At 53.1% G+C, this 14,940-nt stretch overlaps 1 protein-coding gene across 1 annotated transcript in view; it reads left to right on the top strand.

Annotated features, from left to right (window-relative positions):
* The window catches only part of SNRNP200 (small nuclear ribonucleoprotein U5 subunit 200), a 26,581-nt gene extending 11,641 nt beyond the window's left edge, over nt 1–14,940 (top strand). The window contains exons 17-45 of the mRNA XM_068564944.1: nt 591–740; nt 977–1,087; nt 1,646–1,777; nt 1,947–2,135; nt 2,495–2,692; nt 3,096–3,248; nt 3,361–3,441; nt 3,790–3,873; nt 4,525–4,631; nt 4,937–5,055; nt 5,356–5,510; nt 5,623–5,812; nt 5,978–6,151; nt 7,124–7,284; nt 7,595–7,822; nt 8,163–8,354; nt 8,445–8,623; nt 8,823–8,974; nt 9,849–9,957; nt 10,505–10,613; nt 11,127–11,316; nt 11,413–11,577; nt 11,811–11,932; nt 12,207–12,350; nt 12,439–12,615; nt 12,903–13,063; nt 13,146–13,227; nt 14,331–14,423; nt 14,522–14,940. Coding sequence (XP_068421045.1) covers nt 591–740; nt 977–1,087; nt 1,646–1,777; nt 1,947–2,135; nt 2,495–2,692; nt 3,096–3,248; nt 3,361–3,441; nt 3,790–3,873; nt 4,525–4,631; nt 4,937–5,055; nt 5,356–5,510; nt 5,623–5,812; nt 5,978–6,151; nt 7,124–7,284; nt 7,595–7,822; nt 8,163–8,354; nt 8,445–8,623; nt 8,823–8,974; nt 9,849–9,957; nt 10,505–10,613; nt 11,127–11,316; nt 11,413–11,577; nt 11,811–11,932; nt 12,207–12,350; nt 12,439–12,615; nt 12,903–13,063; nt 13,146–13,227; nt 14,331–14,423; nt 14,522–14,665 — 4,251 coding nt within the window. The 3' untranslated portion in view covers nt 14,666–14,940. The remainder of the gene's footprint in view (nt 1–590; nt 741–976; nt 1,088–1,645; nt 1,778–1,946; nt 2,136–2,494; nt 2,693–3,095; nt 3,249–3,360; nt 3,442–3,789; nt 3,874–4,524; nt 4,632–4,936; nt 5,056–5,355; nt 5,511–5,622; nt 5,813–5,977; nt 6,152–7,123; nt 7,285–7,594; nt 7,823–8,162; nt 8,355–8,444; nt 8,624–8,822; nt 8,975–9,848; nt 9,958–10,504; nt 10,614–11,126; nt 11,317–11,412; nt 11,578–11,810; nt 11,933–12,206; nt 12,351–12,438; nt 12,616–12,902; nt 13,064–13,145; nt 13,228–14,330; nt 14,424–14,521) is intronic.

Below are 14,940 nucleotides of genomic sequence, written 5' to 3'. Positions count from 1 at the left end.
AGATAAAAATTAAAAACTAGTGAAAGGGCATTTTACTAGTAAGTATGATCTAATTTTTTTATGGAACATTGACTATTTTGCCTGATTAAAAAACATAAGAATTTACATGAAGACACAAATCTTTTCTTGGCACTATATACTTGGAGGACTTTATTTCCTACAAAATAGGGCCTGTCTCATACTGAGACTTACTTCCTAAGTCCATTTATAAAGGCCAGTGCCTGTTATTTTATATAACATTTTAGCAGCTGAGAATCTCATCAGGTACCTGAACACAAATTAATTGAGATTCTTGAATGTGCATTCATATTATATTTAAACTTGCTGTTAAAAGATGGGGTGCTAAGAGTTAGTTTAGTTTCCCAGTTACAGGACCCTCATCACTGTACTTGGTAGGTTCGTTCGCTTAGGGTCTTGCGGGCCCTGTTAGGCTTCTGAGCCAGTGTGCATTACTGCCATCGCCCCTCTTCAAGACCTCAGTTTCCTGCCTGATAATGGTGCAGCCTCTGCTTCTGCTGGTTCCTCAGGGGCGTGGGGGTGACTGTCGGAGTTGTGTCTCTTGACTGTGGCAAACTGGGGCTTCTACTCAGGTGCTGGTGTTTGTCCACTCCCGGAAGGAGACTGGGAAGACAGCCAGGGCCATCCGGGACATGTGCCTGGAGAAGGACACACTGGGTCTGTTTCTGAGAGAGGGCTCGGCCTCCACAGAAGTCCTTCGGACAGAAGCCGAGCAGTGCAAGGTGAGGCGAGACAGGCCCGGCTCTCTCATTCCTACCTGGTAACTGGCTCAATCCGAGTTGTCCCAGTGGTCCTCTGGGAGTGCGTGGTGGTGCTTTTTCACACAGGGTGAGGTTTGATTGGCTGTGGATATGTGGGTAGGTGAGGGGCAGAGTCTCAGCTGAAGAGATTTGCTTCGTCTCTGGGGGAGTTCCCTCAGGAGGGCTCACCTCATCACCTGTTCTTTTCTGTTCCCCAGAACCTGGAGCTGAAGGATCTCCTGCCCTATGGCTTTGCTATTCATCACGCGGGCATGACCAGAGTTGACCGGACACTTGTAGAGGATCTTTTTGCTGATAAACACATTCAGGTGAGGGTGGGCAAAGCACAGATGGAGAAGACTGGAAACATCGGACGTTGTGCCATATGTTTGTGCCTGGTACTTCGTTGTTTCTGGCTCAGTTAAACCAGGTCAGAGGGTTGGGTAGGTACAGTCAGTGTAATGTCATACCACCTCTCCCAACTCTTCACGTCCTGCATGAGGGAAGATGAGTGAGTTCAGGAAAGCACCTGAGAAGCCCAGCAAAGCAAACATGTTGGTGACTCCACATATTGTCAGACATAGGTCAGGACCTTGTTCATTCCCTCTCTCAGGAGAGCCTGTGTTTTAAATTGTCTAGTAACCTTAAGTTGATTCATATAGGTCTGCGTATCTGTCTCTTAAGTGTCTCTAGAACCTTGAAATGTTGATTCTTGAAGAGATGAGGAACCCGTTTACTCCTTTCCTCTTTATTCTGGTGTTACGCTGGCAAGTACGGGACCCACCTCGGTGCTGCTAGAAGCTGAGGCCAGTTGCCTAGAGAAGTTGAAGATAGTAATCCGTGGTGGTAACGTCCGTTTTCCTTATTACCTTGCCTTGCCTCTGTAGGTTTTAGTTTCCACGGCAACCCTGGCTTGGGGTGTGAATCTCCCCGCGCATACTGTCATCATCAAAGGCACCCAGGTGTACAGTCCAGAGAAGGGGCGCTGGACAGAACTGGGGGCACTGGACATCCTGCAGGTATGGAGCTTTTGAGTTTATTCTCAGTGGGGAAAAGCATGCTGTGTCTTATACACGGGAGGCCCAAAAGATGGCAGATGGAAGGTGAGGTTCCATAATGTAGAAGCCTGGAATCAAACCCAGGAGCTCTGTGGCCATAGCCCTCTTGGTTGCTGTCTTTGACCTATAGATGCTGGGACGAGCAGGAAGACCGCAGTATGACACCAAGGGCGAAGGCATACTCATCACTTCTCATGGGGAGCTGCAGTACTACCTGTCCCTCCTCAATCAGCAGCTTCCTATTGAGAGCCAGATGGTATCAAAGCTGCCTGACATGCTCAACGCGGAAGTCGTGCTGGGGAACGTCCAGAACGCAAAGGTAGGGGAGGGCTCTGTCCTTGGCGCCTCTTGCCTTCTCCAGAGAGGCCAGGCTACCAGGAGTGAGGTGGTCTCGGTCACTGTGCTGTGGGCCACCAGCACCGGCATCCTCCAACCCTGGGCCCCACGTCTCTCAGTGTAAGCAGGCTCTCAAGCTTCTTGGGTCTCTGGCTGACAGTTCCCCTTGTTGCCAAAATCTTAGAAAGGACTCTGTCTTCTTAATAATGAAATGTTATAAACGTTCACAAGACAGTATAATACATATCGTCATAGTTGGGAATTAATGTCTAAGTGCTCTGTGGGAGCTTTTCACTTGGACATCAGTTCTGCATGCTAAGGCCCATGATCTGTTTCTTACAGGACGCAGTGAACTGGCTGGGCTACGCCTACCTGTATATCCGAATGCTCCGATCCCCAACCCTCTATGGCATCTCTCATGATGACCTCAAGGGAGATCCCCTGCTGGACCAGCGCCGACTGGATCTGGTTCATACTGCTGCCTTGATGCTGGATAAGAACAATCTGGTCAAGTATGACAAGAAGACGGGCAACTTCCAGGTGAGTGGGCTGAGGGACGGAGGTCCCTGCAGAAGTTGTAGCCCCAGGAGACAATTTTTCAGATCACTGTCTTGATTCAAGTACTGCCTAATTGCCCCCTGCTTGGAACAGCAGAAAAACAAGTGGCATTGGACTGTGCCCTTTGAACCTGGGAACTTCTAAAATGGTATAAAACCTGACGGTGCTTCCTTTCCGTATCTTGAGCTGTGGTAGCTGATCCAGCTCTCTTGTCTGTGTGGGCATCAAGTCACACTCTAGGTCAGTTTATTGAGCCATCCTTCTTCCTGTGCTTGGGCCAGGCACTTGTATCGCTGTGTGTTCACCCAGTGGGCCCCTGTTGTCCTCAGTGAGAGGTTGCCGCTTGTTACTGATCAGCTTTGGATTGAGTTTTCCTTCTTTGTAGGTGACAGAACTCGGTCGTATAGCCAGCCACTACTACATCACCAATGATACGGTACAGACCTACAACCAGCTGCTGAAGCCCACCCTGAGTGAGATTGAGCTTTTCAGAGTCTTCTCATTGTCCTCAGAGTTCAAGAACATCACCGTGAGAGAAGTGAGTCCACTCAGCATGTTGGAACTGGAAGTTGGCACCCACTGCCACGTCACTGGTTGGTTCTCTCCTTGGCCTCCTGGCTTTTTCTTGACCTGTTTCCTTCTTGTGGCAGGAAGAGAAGCTGGAGCTGCAGAAGCTGCTGGAGAGGGTGCCCATCCCTGTAAAGGAGAGCATTGAGGAACCCAGTGCGAAGGTGAGCCCAGCTCCTCTCTGCTTGGGGTAAGGATCAGGTGGTTTTCCTAGTCTTCTAAAAGATGAACCTTAGAAAAGAATTAAAAAAATAAAAAGATAAAATAAAATTAAAAAAAATAAATAAAAGATGACCCTTGAGTTTGGGTTTGTTCTTGGTAATCTGCTCAGTTCTCCGAGTTTCTGCATCCTTCTCACATGTTCTTTTTACATGGAGTAACAGTTATTTAATGTCTGCAAATCAAGAGCTCTAGAAGGTCTTACCTGGCATGGATGCCCAGAGCAGAAATGTATTCACTTTTTCGGATGGTTCAATGATTGGCCTCCTTCTGGCTGATTTGCTTTTTTCCAGATCAATGTGCTTCTCCAAGCTTTCATCTCGCAACTGAAATTGGAGGGCTTTGCGTTGATGGCCGACATGGTATATGTTACCCAGGTGAGGGCAGGGTTGTGCCACCCCTGCTAAGTTCCCATCCCGTGTTCTGTGTGTGTCTGGTAAAAAGTAGGCCTGACACGAGTGAGGGAGAAGGAATGCTGAGTTGTGCCCCAGGTGGCTTGTCGGCTGGTGCGCGTGTGGCACGGCCGCTCTGTTTTACTGATCTTGAGCACGTGGGAAGGTGAGGCTTTTACAGAGATGCTGGGGAGGCTCCACGTGGAGATCGCGAGACACGGTGTCTGCTTCCCTGTGGAGAGGGACTTCCCATTACGGCTGCTGGGCTCCTAGATAAACCCAGAAATGGCAAAAGGCTTTATTAACTACTCTTTGTCTTTTTCTCAGGGCAAGTCACTAGCACCCTTACTCTTGCTAGGACTCTAAATGCTAAATGAGTCAAAAGCCTTGCGATCACGCAGTGAGCGGAAGGTTACAATGCTGGGCGCTGAGCTCTAGCTGCACTTCTCTGACTGTCCTGCGTCAGCCAGCGTCTGCTGGGGGCGGGGGTGGGTCATGACAGAGGGACTTGGGTTTTGAGTTGGTGTAGCTGGTCGTATCAGAGCTTGAGGTGATTAAACCCTGTGTCGGGTGGCTGCATTATTAGGTCTGGGGACAGTGCAGACTTGACAGGGGGAACGCTTCATCTTTCCCCAGTCGGCTGGCCGGTTGATGCGTGCCATCTTTGAAATTGTCCTGAACCGAGGCTGGGCGCAGCTTACAGACAAGACCCTGAACCTCTGCAAGATGATTGACAAACGCATGTAAGGCCCAGTGAGCAGGAAGCTGCTCACACGGTGGGGGTCCCCGGGCTGAGGGTGTGGTGGGAAAGCCGTAGAGCGCGTCAGATCTCGCCCTGATGTGTGAAATATGCACCTGGGTGAAAGTTGAGAAGGGGGCAGGCTCTTTGGGGTGGAGCTGAGGAGTCGGGGAGGGTGGCATAGTTGGAGATGTCTGTCTTCAGCATTCGTGCTTTGTGGGTCACAGCTCATCCGTTGGAAGCCGTGAGGAGGGCAGTTTGTTCCAGGCCCGCACAGGGGACTGATAGTTCTGTTTCCTTCCTGGACAGGTGGCAGTCCATGTGTCCTCTGCGCCAGTTCCGGAAACTCCCTGAGGAAGTAGTGAAGAAGATCGAGAAGAAAAACTTCCCTTTTGAGCGTCTGTATGACCTGAATCACAATGAGATAGGTGTGTGGGAAGCCGTCCTCCTGCTCCTCCGCACAGCTCAGGTGTCTCCCTAAGCCTGCCTGCTTTCCAGTTCCTAGGCCTCGTGCCCTGACATCCTGGGCTCGCTTGTCTCGTCCCACTGGCAATAGGCTTGCTCTTGGTCTCGGGGCTTTGAATCCTCTGGGCCCACTGAGAGTGGAGGGAAGAGCCTGCCCTTCTGGAGTGGAATCCGCCCGTTCCCCTTGGTGGCCCTCAGGGCTGGGTTTGCAGGTACCTCAGGCAGGCTGGGCTGCAGCCCCGTGCTCTCCTGTGTCCTCGCAGGGGAGCTTATCCGCATGCCCAAGATGGGGAAGACCATCCACAAATACGTCCACCTGTTCCCCAAGCTGGAGTTGTCGGTGCACCTGCAGCCTATCACGCGCTCCACGCTGAAGGTGGAGCTGACCATCACGCCCGACTTCCAGTGGGATGAAAAGGTCAGGCTGTGTGAGGCAGGGGCCTGGTTTCAGAGGGATCTTGAGGAGAGCGGGATTGGAGGGCTGAGTTACCGCCAGCTCACGCTCCTGTCACTTGTGCCCCTGTGGGCAGGTCCATGGTTCATCAGAGGCGTTCTGGATTCTGGTGGAGGATGTGGACAGCGAGGTGATCCTGCACCACGAGTATTTCCTACTCAAGGCCAAGTATGCGCAGGACGAGCACCTCATTACGTTCTTCGTGCCCGTCTTTGAACCGCTGCCCCCTCAGTACTTCATCCGTGTGGTGTCTGACCGCTGGCTCTGTGAGTGCATCTCCTCCGCAGGGTCCCCTGGGCCAGGTCCTCCCGGGGCAGTTAGATGCGTGTCTTGCCCCTTGTACTGCGCCAGACTTGGCTGGGGAGAGTGCTGTGTATGCTGCCTTGGGGTTCCCAGTGTGCTGACTGCCCTTCCCGTCTCTTTTCTGGCAGCTTGTGAGACCCAGCTGCCTGTCTCCTTCCGGCACCTGATCCTGCCGGAGAAGTACCCGCCCCCAACCGAGCTTCTGGACCTGCAGCCCTTGCCCGTGTCTGCCCTGAGAAACAGTGCCTTTGAGAGCCTTTACCAAGATAAATTTCCTTTCTTCAACCCCATCCAGACCCAGGGTAGGTGTTTCCATTTCCAGGCGGGCAGTTCCTTTGGAGGCCTTTTAAGGTCCCCTGGAGACAGGTAGGTTCTGCAGGAGGAGGGGGAGGAGGACCCTCAGGTGCTTGGCAGATGTGGGAGCTCATCAGTGCCAACTGTTGGAGCAGCCGGGACATTTTCCGTTCTCAGAAGCCCTTCTTTTCTGTTAGATTTGCTTCGCTTCTTTGCACGTCTCCCTGAGGAGGGTTGGTAGAGCAGGTCTCATCATCATGGTGCACTGTCGTTTCTCAGGCTCAGGAGGCTCCAGTATTGAACCAGAGTGCACAGCGTTGACCGAGGCCTCCTCCGCCTTCATTGCTGTAAACGACAGCTGTGTTCCCAGAGCATGCCCTGTGTTCTAAGTACTCTGGGCTGGGTGCATCCCAAGTGTTTTCTCTTTCATTCCTCCCACAGTCCTGTTTGAGATACTAGCAAACCAGGGATTTACCATTTGAGATACTACCATCAGTGTCCTGTTCTACAGATGAGGAAACCGAGGCAGGGAGAGGCACCCCAAGTGAACCAGCCTAATAAATAGTAGCACTTGATTTTAACCCAGTCTGGATGCCAGGGCTTACTTATTAGGCTTTTACCTTCTCTGTGTATTTGACTCTTTCCAGGAAACACGGGAGAGGGTTGGAGGGGCAGAGGAGGGGAGCCAGTTCCCCTTGTTTCGGCATCCTGTCCCTGAGAAGCAAGGAGGGAGTCCTGACCTCCTTTGCTTCTGTTGTCCTCCAGCAAATCTCCAGGGACCCTGAACTCTTGCTCTTGGTCCCTTCTTCTCCTCTTGTGTGGGAAGGAGCGGATGAAGGGGAGAGATGTCGCAGGCCCGACTGCAGCTGGGGGCCCTGTGCCATCACCACTCACGGTTGCCATTCTGGGCTGACTGGCTGAGTTTCCTGCGTGTCCGAGTCTCTCTCGGTGTTCACGCTGCCTCTCTTGTCACTTCTCAGTGTTCAACACCGTGTACAACAGCGATGACAACGTGTTTGTGGGGGCCCCCACGGGCAGCGGGAAGACCATCTGTGCGGAGTTCGCCATCCTGCGGATGTTGCTGCAGAACTCAGAGGGCCGCTGTGTCTACATCACCCCCATGGAGGCTCTGGCGGAGCAGGTGTGTCACGTGTGAATTTTCCCAGAAACCGTTTTCACCTCTGAGTCCAGATCAAGGTTTTCTGAGCCCTGGAATTCGCAGAGCCGACTGGGGCAAGGCTCTTTGCCTGCTGGTAGCCATTTCCTCAGTCGTATACTAAAGGGAAGCTCTCCGGTCACTTATGGGTTGGTGTGTGATTACGAAGTATTCAGCTTGAGAGCTGCAGGGCGACAGGCCTCTGTGTTTGGCGTCCCATGTTTTTCTCATAATTCGTGAACTGAAGCCTGACGTGGCCTGATGTTTTTCTGCCCGCCCTCTGCCCGCCCGCCAGGTGTACATGGACTGGTACGAGAAGTTCCAGGACAGGCTCAGCAAGAAGGTGGTGCTCCTGACGGGGGAGACCAGCACGGACCTGAAGCTGCTGGGCAAAGGCAACATCATCATCAGCACCCCCGAGAAGTGGGACATCCTTTCCCGGCGGTGGAAGCAGCGCAAGAACGTCCAGAACATCAACCTCTTCGTGGTGGATGAGGTCCACCTTATCGGGGGCGAGAATGGGGTATGGCTTGACCTTGCAGCATAGGAGGGGGGCTGGGACCGGCAGAGTAGCCTTGGCCTTGGGCCTTAGGTGAGGGCCAGAGACTAGGGCTTCTCCCAAGAGGATTCTGCCCGTCACCTTATTCTGAAAGGATGATCTGAGACTTTTTTGTAGTTTTCTTGGAGAATAGCGTCGCTTAGTGGAGATTGGCCGTGGAGGAGCTGGACCCAAAGACGGGAGAGCCCCTAATCACAAGGAAGGGTTAGGAGATCATCTCGAGGTTGTTGGGCTACACACGAAGGTAGCTCAGGGCCGAGGATGGAGCGCCCGGGCCTGCAGTGACTCCCGCTCCTCTTCCCAGCCCGTCCTAGAGGTGATCTGCTCCCGGATGCGCTACATCTCCTCCCAGATCGAGAGGCCCATTCGCATCGTGGCCCTCAGCTCCTCGCTCTCGAACGCGAAGGATGTGGCCCACTGGCTGGGGTGCAGCGCCACCTCCACCTTCAACTTCCACCCAAACGTGCGCCCCGTGCCCTTGGAGCTGCACATCCAGGTGGGACCCGCTCTTCCCGTTCCCACGTGGCCTCATGACGTCCAGGGCCCCCTGGGTTTGTAACCTCCTTTCTTCCTCCTCGGTTTCCAGGGCTTCAACATTAGCCACACACAGACTCGCCTGCTGTCCATGGCCAAGCCTGTGTACCACGCCATCACCAAGCACTCGCCCAAGAAGCCCGTCATTGTCTTCGTTCCGTCTCGCAAGCAGACGCGCCTCACCGCCATCGACATCCTCACCACGTGTGCGGCCGACATCCAGCGGCAGAGGTGGGCGGGGCCTGGCTCCTGGGGGCCTGTGGGGAGGTGAGGGTTGGCTCAGGTGAGACTGGCCTACCCTGCCGGGTGTTCTGTTCACAAGGGTGGGGTGGCCCCCGCCTGGCTCGGGGCTGGGCAACGCACAGCTGGAAGGGTCTCTGGGGGGGCGCGGGGAAGCGCTCCGGGCTGAGTCAGTGCTCATGCCGCCCAGGTTCCTGCACTGCACGGAGAAGGACCTGATCCCCTACCTGGAGAAGCTGAGTGACAGCACGCTCAAGGAGACGCTGCTAAACGGGGTGGGCTACCTGCACGAGGGGCTCAGCCCCATGGAGCGGCGCCTGGTGGAGCAGCTCTTCAGCTCAGGTAGAGAGCAGCCTTGAGCGCAGGGTGAGGCTAGATCCAGAGGTGTCACGGGGGCGTGTTCAACTTCTGGGCGTGGGTGATACTTCTTTACAGCACATTGGTCATTTTCAAAATATTGATACTTACCAGATTATTTTATCTGTTAGCTCATTTGATTTCAGTATCCTTGTGGTGAAGGTGGGACAGATATTACCCCTACTTTCTGGGTGAGAGAGCAGGCAGGCACATAAGGTTGTGCTCTTTCAGAACCTGGTTTTTTAGACCAGGATATTTGGCCATTAGACCTGGTTTTCTACGGATAGCAGGCTCGGCAAAGTGGTTGGGCCTTAGAGACGGAGCAAACTCTGTTTCCCTTGGGTGGCTGTGTGCCTCTGTCCCTCGTTGACGTCAGGCATTTCACGCAGAGTATTATTTTGACAGTGCTTAGTGGAGCTGCAGTGGAGATTCTCCTGCCAGAATCATTACTGTCACTCTTTGACCCCTGAATCTGTCTGGTTTGGGGCACCTTCAGAGCTCGATTTTGCCACCATGTACTGAGCCAGCCCGTGGCTGAGTCAGCCTTAGCCCTTTCCAGTCAGCAAGGCCCATCTGTCAGGCAGGAGTGTGAGCCTAGCTTTCCCTGGGCTTGGGACTCTGTTCCAGGATTACCTCGTGTCCTTCAGGGTAGCCCCCCCCCCAGCAGAGCAACAGTGACACAGAGCCACCTCCTGTAGTACCGAGTTAGCCCCTTAGTCATTAAACCTTGTTCCTGGTAAGCTTTGCTCTGAGTTGTGAAACGTAACACAAGATAAGCCACTACCTGCCCAGGAGGCAGCAGGTCCTGCCTCACCCAGGGAGCCCTGTGCTCAGTCTCCTTCTCCCCTCTGCTGCTCAGGGGCTATCCAGGTGGTGGTAGCTTCTCGGAGTCTCTGCTGGGGCATGAATGTGGCCGCCCACCTGGTGATTATCATGGATACCCAGTACTACAACGGCAAGATCCATGCGTGAGTACAGCCGTGCTCTTGCTCTGTGTTAATCGGACCTTCCTTCCTAAGGTGAACGTAACACCTGCAAATCCAGAAGTTCACTATTGTGAAGCAAAGGTGTTAGGGAAATAAACAGCTAGCTGAGATTCCGCCCCAGCCAGGGTTTTATTTATATGGACTTATTTTTAATGTCTGAACCTGCTTCTAGATTTGGATTTGATTCAGGTGACTTGATTACTCATGAACTATATAGCTGAAAAGTTTGGAAGCCTGCCTTACATATTAGATCCTTTAATGGGGAGTTATTTGGCTGTTGGCATCAGATGGGTTAATAGCTTTGGTTCAAGGACACTGAGCAACAAAGTAATGACTCTTACACTTGAAAACTGAAGTGATGTATAGATAATGCATGAAACTAGCGCCTGAGCATGGGAACTCATAACAGAGTTTTGCTGTGATTGGCCCACGTCTCCCCGTGTTTGCACTTTATTCTTTGACATTTAGGGAGTCAGCCTCCTGAGTGTCTGTTGCTGCAGCTTTGCCTCCTCTCCCCTCCTGTCTCTAGGTACGTGGATTACCCCATCTACGACGTACTGCAGATGGTGGGGCACGCCAACCGCCCTTTGCAGGATGACGAGGGGCGCTGCGTCATCATGTGCCAGGGCTCCAAAAAGGTCAGCCTGGGCCTCTTGCACTGCCTTTTGATCCTGGGCCTCAGAACAGATTCTTCAGTTTCTCTTTCGATAGATGTCTTTACTTATTTTTTTACATTCTGTCTGTCAACTTCTGCCTCTTTTATCTTCCACGTTGCTTTGGTAACAAGCCTCTTGGCTGCGTAGAATTTTGTAGCCTTTGGTTTTTGCTACTGCTGTTGACTCTATGTGTTGAGGTCTTCTCCCTCTGGCTGGTTCCATCTTCCCTCATGCTCTGCTCAGCATGCGGGACGTGGTGTACCCCCTGTCTCTGCTGTAGAAATACCCAGTGATGCCAGTGGGAACAGGCATACACACCCAACTCTCCAGGTCCAGACCCAGCTCACCTTGTCTGTGCAACTGGTTTCTTCCATTTTGATTAGCTGTGTCTGTCTGTCACACAGGGGCCACATTTTCCCTTGGCCTTTTTTTTTCCCCTTGACCTATCTCTGTGACCATATTGTCGTTGACTCTTTATTATCTTCTTTCCCATAGGATTTCTTCAAAAAGTTCTTATATGAGCCTTTGCCAGTAGAGTCTCACCTGGACCACTGTATGCATGACCACTTCAATGCTGAGATTGTCACCAAGACCATTGAGAACAAGCAGGACGCCGTGGACTACCTCACCTGGACCTTTCTGTACCGCCGCATGACACAGAACCCCAATTATTACAACCTTCAGGGTCAGTGGCTTTGGAGCACACCTTATCCTTTTGCAGTTTTCACAGCCCTTGCTCGCCATCTCCCTGTGACTCCCCACTTACCTCTCACCTTCACAGGCATCTCCCATCGTCACCTGTCTGACCACTTGTCGGAGCTCGTGGAACAGACCCTGAGTGACCTGGAGCAGTCCAAGTGCATCAGCATTGAGGACGAGATGGACGTGGCGCCTCTGAACCTGGGCATGATCGCCGCCTACTATTACATCAACTACACCACCATTGGTGAGGGCCGGCAGGGGCTGGGTCTGTGCAGAGCCTGAGCAAGAGGGATCTCAGGCAGGGCCTGCAGCCCATGGGGCATGAGAGATGATGATGCTTCCAGTGCCCCATCCGGTGTTTGTCAGAGGCACGCATCGCGGGGTGGAGCTGGCGTAGCCCAGGAGTTAACTCTCTCCTCTCTGCTCCTTTTCTGCCTGCTTTGACTCCTCTCAAATCTCCTTCCCTACCTCTCTCAGAGCTCTTCAGCATGTCCCTGAATGCCAAGACCAAGGTGCGAGGGCTTATTGAGATCATCTCCAATGCGGCCGAGTATGAGAACATTCCCATCCGGCACCATGAAGACAATCTCCTGCGGCAGGTGAGGGCACCTCGGCTTCAGGAGAACATGCTTGGAGCTGAAGCTCGGCCCGTGTTCCCAGAGCGCGCGATGCCCCGTCACCACAGGAAGACGCCGACCCCTCCTGCCCCGACCTCCCTCACGCACCTCCACACGTCTCAGCCCCACCACCCCCAGGCACCCAGCCGCCCCTCTGAGTTTTGAAGGGTTGTGAGCCTGGGACAGGTGGTGCCTGAGAGTGGGTCTCAGGCAGGGTCACTTCTTCATCATCGGCTCTTTTTCTTCCACTTTCCAGTTGGCCCAGAAGGTCCCCCACAAGCTGAATAACCCTAAGTTCAACGACCCGCACGTCAAGACCAACCTGCTTCTGCAGGCTCACCTGTCCCGCATGCAGCTGAGTGCTGAGCTGCAGTCGGATACAGAGGAGATCCTTAGCAAGGTATCGAGTGGGGTCGGGGGGAGGCCCGTGTGGCCCGTGAAGCAGCAGTTCCAACCCTGCCTGCTCTTGTTCTCCTGTCCCTGTTCAGGCCATCCGGCTCATCCAGGCCTGTGTGGATGTCCTCTCCAGCAACGGGTGGCTCAGCCCGGCTCTGGCAGCCATGGAGCTGGCCCAGATGGTCACCCAAGCCATGTGGTCCAAGGACTCATACCTGAAACAGCTGCCACACTTCACCTCAGAGCACATCAAACGTTGCACAGACAAGGTGAGCCGGGCCGGGACCCGGAGTGTCGGGTGGGCGAGGCTGGGAGCCGAGCGTCTTGCACTGGGGGCAGTTGTGGAGGGGAGCCTTCTCATTCTGGCTTCTCTGGAGGTGTTAGCCCTGGAGCTGCTAGAGGGCCTGACAGTTGTGGGCCATATTCTTTCTGAAGCCATGTTTTCTTTAGATGATCTGATGGCATAGGAAGTAAAAGTAGCCGCTCTTTGGAGCCTCTTTCCTCTGCTGCTAGTCTGCATTCTCTCTTCTTCCCTGACCTCTGACACCCGCTGCAGGGGGTGGAGAGTGTTTTTGACATCATGGAGATGGAGGACGAAGAGCGCAACGCGTTGCTTCAGCTGTCCGATAGCCAGATCGCAGACGTGGCCCGCTTCTGTAACCGCTACCCCAACATCGAGCTGTCCTACGAGGTGGTGGACAAGGACAGCATCCGCAGGTGAGCCAGAGAGGGCCAGGTGCCCCGCCCCGGGTCCTTGCTGGGCACAGCTGTGACGTGCGACCTGCGTTTCTCCCCACAGTGGCGGGCCGGTTGTGGTGCTGGTGCAGCTGGAGCGAGAGGAGGAAGTCACAGGCCCCGTGATCGCGCCTCTCTTCCCACAGGTACATCCTGGGAGCGGCTTCCCAGGGGTCCACTTGAGGCCCTACCCACTGGCTAGAGGCTGGGCTACAAGGGTACACAGTCACTGAGGGAGGAAATTTAGGGTAATAATGAAGCCACAGGCCTGAGGATTAATCTTGGGGCCATGGCTGTTTTCTGTGGGAGTTTTTGGTGGTTTTTTGCTTTAAGGCAATTTAGGTGACTGGTCGTTATTGAATGCCCCAGTCGCGCGGTGTTGTTGACGTCGGTGGCTGTGAAGAAGCATTTATCTTTAAATGGCTCCAGGGGGACTTCCCTGGCGGTCCAGTGGTTAAGACTCCCTGCTACCAATGCAGGGGGCGGGCACGGGTTCGATCCCTGGTTGGGGAACTAAGATCCCACGTGTCGCTCGGCCAAAAAAAAAAAAAAGTCTCCAGGACAGTTGGGCTTTTCTAGTTGGTGTTTCTTCGCTCTTGTTTCTCACAGCCACTTACTCTGCTTCCAGTGCTTGGTTCTTTACCACCAAAGAGGAAATCTGATCCCTTACATGGGAGAATAATTGAAGGCTGAAAGGAGAAACCAGATACACTGTAATGTTTAAATTTACAAACTATTCGTTTAATAGGCTCTGAGGAAAGAGCGCTTTCAAGTGGAATGCTTGGGTTTTCTGACAGTGGAGCGGCCAGCAGAGGGGGAGTCTTGGTAGATGCAAGGCCTACTTTGGATCCTCTGTGCTGGCAGGCTTACCTCCATATTAACGTGTTTTTCTCCTCCGGCATATATGCCTTTTATTTGAAAGCGTCTCTGAGGAACTCAAAGCTGCGAGGCCCCAAAGACTAGATGTCTAATAGTGGAATCTTGGATTTAGTGTCAGGTACTAAATGGGAGAAGGTACTTTGGGACAAGGAAATGAGCCGAACCAACAAATGAGTTCATCTGCCTACTTAAAGATTCATGTGAGACACCTCAGACAGTTTAAAATCTTAGGTATACCCAATTGTAGTTTGGGAAGAAGTTTTAGAAAGCTTTCTTTCTGGTTTCTGGTTTCTTACTTTTGTAACTTTTCTCCTGGTGTCATGATCATCAAGTTTTATGTGCTGACATTGTTGGCTTTTGGTCACTACAGAAACGTGAAGAGGGCTGGTGGGTGGTGATTGGAGATGCCAAGTCGAATAGCCTCATTTCCATCAAGAGGCTGACCCTGCAGCAGAAGGCGAAGGTGAGTGTGTCCGCTGGCCCTCGCGTGCTGTGAGATGGGACAGGGTGAGAACTCTTCCTGTGTCTGAGCTGGCCCTGAGTTCTGCCTGCTCTCTCCAGGTGAAGCTCGACTTTGTGGCCCCGGCCACTGGCGCCCACAACTACACTCTGTACTTCATGAGCGACGCTTACATGGGATGTGACCAGGAGTACAAATTCAGCGTGGATGTGAAGGAAGCTGAGACAGACAGTGACTCAGACTGAGTCCAGAGGCCTTTGCTCTTGCACAGAGAGAAGAGTTGAACCTGTTTGGTACATGTACGCTGTCATGGGACCTCAGTCTTGGAGACCCGGTCTGTGTGAGGTCTGGCCAGCCAGTGCTGTCGCGGTCCCAGCCCACCCCACTACTTTCCCCTCCATCCAAACTTCGGATCTAGTGTCTGCAGGTGTCAGGCATAAACTGTGTACACCATTTTTAGGCGTGCTCTTTGCAGTTCCTTTTGAGTCACACATTCTAATAAAATGACTTGGAGAAACCA

The sequence above is a fragment of the Eschrichtius robustus genome, chromosome 15, assembly GCF_028021215.1.
Source record: "Eschrichtius robustus isolate mEscRob2 chromosome 15, mEscRob2.pri, whole genome shotgun sequence".
NCBI classification, from domain to species: Eukaryota; Metazoa; Chordata; class Mammalia; order Artiodactyla; family Eschrichtiidae; genus Eschrichtius; species Eschrichtius robustus.
This window is presented reverse-complemented; position numbering and strand designations above follow the sequence as displayed.